The following is a 5,487-nucleotide window of genomic DNA, read 5'->3' on the forward strand; positions in this document are numbered from 1 at the left end:
AGAAGTCTAAACAACATTTATGCCGGCAAACCATAGTTCTGGCTCAATTACGATCCGGCAGATGCAACCGCCTCAACTCCTACAGAGCAAGGATTGATGCTGACATGAATAATGTAAGTCCCGGTTGTGACCAGGGTCCATATGTCACCTGTTTAACTGCCTAGTCAGACCCACTCGACTCAGACCCAGATCCCTCTGGACGCACCCCATCCTAGTCGCAGAGTCCTGGATCTAAATATTCAACAAAATAAAGCAGACCCTCCACCACAGTATTGGTGAGGGGTATACAAACCAGGGCAATATCGGACTAAATACATGTCATAAGCAATAACGGGAAACATTAAAAGATGTTTGTAGTTTGTTTCTACATTTTTATTGTTCAATCAAAGTAATCATCAATGTCGATATCGGGATTAAGAATGTCGTCACCGAAAGGTGTTAAATCAATGCCGTTAAGAATAAGGTTTTCACAAGTTTCAGCCAGTTCTGTATTGCCAATGAGTATAGCTCCGCGTAATTTACCATCTTTCAAAATAAACTTTATATATTCTTGGCCGGGTGTAGTTCTTAGGAGGATTTCATAATTGGTACCTAGTCCTTGGCCATTATATCGACCCAGTAGGATAACTGACAAACCGAATAATTGAGTCACATGTCCGAAGAGTTCGAAGCAAAAATCCTGATATATAGTTTCGTTAAGGAAATGTGCAGCCATGCTTCTGCCTGCCATCGATCCCATCTGTCGTGCTTGGGTCCATAATCGCATCTGAAACCAGTGATCAGCCTTATCCCAAGACGCTGTGCAAACATCACCTGCTGCGAACACATATTCGTTTGAAGTTTGCATCATTTCGTTCACACTAATTCCATTATCTGTGGCATCGATATTAAGGGGCGGCTTGCAACTGTAATCTAATCGGGGGTCAACCCCAGTCGCCGATACCACAAAATCACAAAACAAGACTTCACCTGTACTTAACTCAACTTTCATTAGTTTCTTGTTTTGAGTTTCATCAAAAATATCACACATGCTTTTTATGACGGACTTAAAGTGTATCTTCGGTGTATTCTCACTACAACATGAACCTTTCAACTCAAAATTTTTGTGCCAATCTGGACCCAAGGCTGCACCTTTCTTGCTGTCGATTGTTGATGCTGTTATCTCGTTAAAACGCAATCGTTTAATTATTCCTCTTGCATTTTCTGGGCTTTGCGTTGAGGATGTCTGTTCTTGTTTTTTATCCATTGCTTGCTGAAAAAAGAATGCTGCTCCAGGGTCAATAAATGTGGAAGCGATATGGTTGTCCCTTACAACCCAATGAACCTCTACGCCCTTAAGTTCATATGCCAACTCACTAGCAATTCCTCCATTACCCACCAGAACAACACTTTTGGATTTTTCCAGACGTTTTTGTAGTTCTAACACCGAGTCAGTATCGCGTATACCCAAGACCAATGGATTATTTGCTTCAATAAGACGTGGTCTGCCTCCAGTACAAATACACAAATACTCGTAAAAGATTTTCTTTCCTCTAGATGTTATAATATATTTATCCGTTGCATCCACATGTTGCAAAGTACCCACCTGCGTTGTTACAGTTGGGTAAAACAATCGTTTAGAACTCTCTTCGCAAGTACCCGCTAGTGTTCTTTCTTGAACATCAAATTTGTATAGATAACGAGCCACAGGTTCCAGATTGGCAACTGTCTTGATAATATTTGATTCTGTTAATAACAAAATTGGCTGCTCGGGACAACATATGGCAGTTGTTTCAGCACACGTAACTCCGGCGATGCCTCCACCCACAATGACAAAAGTATAACGCTCTTCGGCTATTAAATCCATCTCTGTTTTCGACTCTTTCTCCATTGATTACCTCAATTCTCTCCAGCCTTAAAAATTTAACGAAAAATTTACGTACTTTAAGAATTTATGCTTGGGATTTTTGCGCGTATTCGGTATAATCAAATTCACGATATGGAACGTCAAATGTTAGTAGACCATAGTCCCAGGCTCGTTCCACAGCTACCAATAATTGCAAATGCTTCTTCTGGCACAGGCCAGTCTTTGTGTAACTCAACACCTGACCAGTTTGAGGCGATATAAACTGCTTCAAGAGTTCAATATTGCGATGATCTAGCACCAAATACTCGTCTCTGCAAATTGGACAGGGGTTTCCAGTGCTTATATGGCCTTGACGAATGCAGGTTTTGCGAGTCTTTCGAGGTGGAAAGGGTCCTTTATGGTTACGGCGATACTGTTCCCACACAAAGTGTTCTCCGTAAGTCTGTTTGTATGCAGAGCTGGTCAAGTAACGTATAGAAGTCTCTACAGGAATTACCTTCGTTCGGTCTTTTCGCATAAGCTTTAGATCTTGCTCATTTGGTTCGCGTTTTTGCTCCTGATTTTCATCGGAAGGTGGAATACCTTCATCGGTGTGCTTGTGATTTTCGCAGTTTAATGCACGAGCTGTGTGAATCGGTTGTGTTACATATAAACTGGCGCCGGTGTGATTCAATGCTATTCGTTTAAATATACTCCCCAATCCGTGGCCAAATTTAATCATATTGAGTGCTTCTGTAGTTGTTCAATTGCAATGTTGCCTAATAGCAGATAAAATCGAGAAAAGAAAAAAATACAGCATGCAACGTGTTATCGAAAATTCGATTATTAGCGCTAAGAGTTAACTTTATATCGCAATCGAAAAATTGATAAGATAGGTCCCAAGACACATCAAGCCAGGTAGTGTACAGCAAACAGTTGCGTACAATTTTCTCTCGTCAATTATTATCTGTCAACGAGTTTTTCTACCTGGTTCACAAATTTTGTTTACTCGAGTGAGTCGAGTCACTCACTCCAAAATCTGTTTTTCCTTTATGAAATCAGCTGGTTTGGGCACAAAGGCGAAGGAAAATCGCTCACTTTCAGTGATACACATTTAGTGAACCAAGCTGTTAATAACGTTCGGTTGTGTACAGTACAATTTCTTCTCGCGAAGTAGACTATCTGTGAACGAGTTTTAATTATGTGCGTGGATCATAGTTAAGAACCATAACACATACAAACAACGAAAAATACCGCGGACTAGTGACATACTCAAACTCATGGTTGCACTAATCACTGATTTTGACATATAGTTACGGTGAATGAACACATTTCGAACCGAACACTGATTTTGGTAATAAAATTCAATGATTTGCAAGCGTTGCTCGTTAGTAAGTCTATTCATGATGAAATGTCAAAGCATACTGAGCATCTTTCTCTTTGACACCATGTCTGAAATCCCACGTGATCTGTCAAATACTAATGCATAAAAATCCTAACCTCAAAAAAATCACCCTTTAATATTCGAGAAAGAAGAGAATGCAAACAAAAATCTGTCGTTTCAATACCGTCAAACCCGGCCCGGTGTTAACAGCTGTTTGCATGCGACCACCTTTTTTGGATAAGTCGCAAGGCATATTTAATAAGGTGCTGATGGAACTTGATATGTCAGTTCATTTTTGAATTCGCCATAAAAAATATAAACTTAATTTTTGTATTTGCTGCTGTTATGGCTGTTAAACGTGCAAAAAATTTGGTGGTTTGCTGTGAATGTAAACACATAATTGACATCTTAATATCGTCAAACTGGCCGGCTGTTTTCAGCTATTCATGTGAGACCACCTTTTTAAATCCACTTCGAAGCTTAGGATATATAATGGTACCTGCCTAAAACTCAATCGCTATCAGCTTCACTCAGGGAACTAGGTTCATTTTATCCCCCCGAAGCAGATTTAAAAAGCGCTTAAGAACGCATACAAAATTTACGGCATACAATGCCACACATGCGGGCTGAAGAAGTTCCCTCTAATCCAACACTTCAAGCCCCTATTTCAGTCAAGATTGGCGAAAGGACAATGCGCCTGAAAATAATTGACATGCAAAAAGATGTTTGTTTAGTCGTAATCCTGCACCTACCCACCCAATTTTAGGCATACCACAATAGGTGCTCAACGGTCTATAATCCGTAAGTCCGCCATGTGTTCAGTGCGACTTCGTGCTTGTATTGTGTCCCCTCCTAAATGCCAGTATCTGTTAGACGTCTCATCATCTTCCCCGCATGCCCTACACATGCAATCACTTACCGCACTGATTTTACATAAGTAAGCTCGTTGTCCTATGTGTCCCGTTATGATACCGAGAGCTAAACTGACCTCCTTCTACTTCTTTTCTGCAATAGCCTCGTCTTCTCATGATCTGGGTCTCCCCAAGACTGTTCGTGATTTTATCGTCCTGGTTGTTAATGCTTTTATGTCCTGTTTACTGTCCGTAAAGATTTTCATACTCGACGTCCTCGCGTTAACACCACACCACCTTATGCATTCCGTGATCGCCCGGATATCCACCTCCAGGACCGTATTATGGTCAGGCAGTCTACATCAGGTCTCAGTTTCTGGCTGTGTGGCTATGGGCCGGATATCTAGAATAGTCTCCAGTGTCCTAGTGGGCGTGGTCCTCATCGTTCCACTAGTTCACTGAACCTGTTGTATTAGCCAAACTACTGAGACGTAAGTAATTACGCTCTTGTAGAGCCAGTGAACTACCCTCGGATTCGGGCCCCATTTCGAGCCTACGGCCGCCTATATATTGCCAAACATCTGTGAGCCTTCTCAATATGCTTCTGAAGGAGATACTTCACACCTAAGTATTTAATATTGATAAACAACAGCAATTTTATCTTCCGGGTGTTTACGTCAAGTCAATCTTGGCAGAATACAATATGCAATCTGAATGGCCACACACCAAGATGAAAACATCATCCTCGTAGCTAACAAACTTTAATCCCTTCCTTTTCAAATGACCTAAAATCCAACAAATATCGAAGCACTTCAAAAAGGGATACAAAAAACAGTGCTTGTTCTTATTTAAACCCTTTGCTCAAAATTAATTCAGCAGGAAACCTCATATCCACCAAAGAATTATGCATTTGATGCACTTATGCATGCCTAAGAAATCAGATGCGCCCACATGCGATCTTTGGGTTGAGTTACATACCATGCGCTTTTTGCTTCACAGGAATTTCTAAAAAAAACGTCTTATTTATGTATATCATTTACAAAGTTAATTTCTATGGAAATTGTTAATAATGTGGTTTAAATTAAGCTCATAAAAGAATTTCTCTAATATATGGATTGCAAAACAACTAGTAAACATTCAAATCATATGTTTTGCGCCCTGAAATGCGTTCAAAGTTGAGAGTTGGATAACTTGAGCTGGAGCTACATACCACGCGGAGCACTTATGCCCGCATGTAAAAATAATTAAAATTGTTTAGTTTGTATTGTGTGAGTTACACAACAAATGCACGCTCGCATCCAGGATTCACTGAATAAGGTTAAGCCAAGCGATCAGCCGACATAAAATGTTTTAAATTTTTGGCAGTACATGGCGTTGAAGATGTCAACTTGTTCTCTTTTTACATTCATTCTTTGTTTACGTTTCTC

At 40.3% G+C, this 5,487-nt stretch overlaps 2 protein-coding genes across 2 annotated transcripts; both read right to left on the minus strand.

Moving 5' to 3' along the window:
- Positions 1-357: 357 nt before the first annotated feature.
- LOC106083293 (pyridine nucleotide-disulfide oxidoreductase domain-containing protein 1) lies at positions 358-1,870 on the minus strand. The gene has a single exon (XM_013246227.2). It carries the CDS (start codon positions 1,868-1,870, stop codon positions 380-382), a length of 1,491 nt encoding a protein of 496 aa, XP_013101681.2. The 3' UTR covers positions 358-379.
- A 61-nt stretch (positions 1,871-1,931) lies between these two features.
- Positions 1,932-2,646, minus strand: LOC106083294 (small ribosomal subunit protein mS40). Its single transcript, XM_013246228.2, has one exon. The coding sequence runs from the start codon at positions 2,565-2,567 to the stop codon at positions 1,932-1,934; it is 636 nt and encodes a 211-aa protein (XP_013101682.1). The 5' UTR covers positions 2,568-2,646.
- Between the last annotated feature and the right edge of the window lie 2,841 nt (positions 2,647-5,487).

The sequence above is a fragment of the Stomoxys calcitrans genome, chromosome 3, assembly GCF_963082655.1.
Source record: "Stomoxys calcitrans chromosome 3, idStoCalc2.1, whole genome shotgun sequence".
In the NCBI taxonomy this organism is placed as follows: Eukaryota; Metazoa; Arthropoda; class Insecta; order Diptera; family Muscidae; genus Stomoxys; species Stomoxys calcitrans.

Coding starts and splice junctions, on each gene's coding strand:
- LOC106083293 (XM_013246227.2), bottom strand. CDS start 1,870: ATGGAGAAAGAGTCGAAAACAGAGATGGATTTAATAGCCGAAGAGCGT.
- LOC106083294 (XM_013246228.2), bottom strand. CDS start 2,567: ATGATTAAATTTGGCCACGGATTGGGGAGTATATTTAAACGAATAGCA.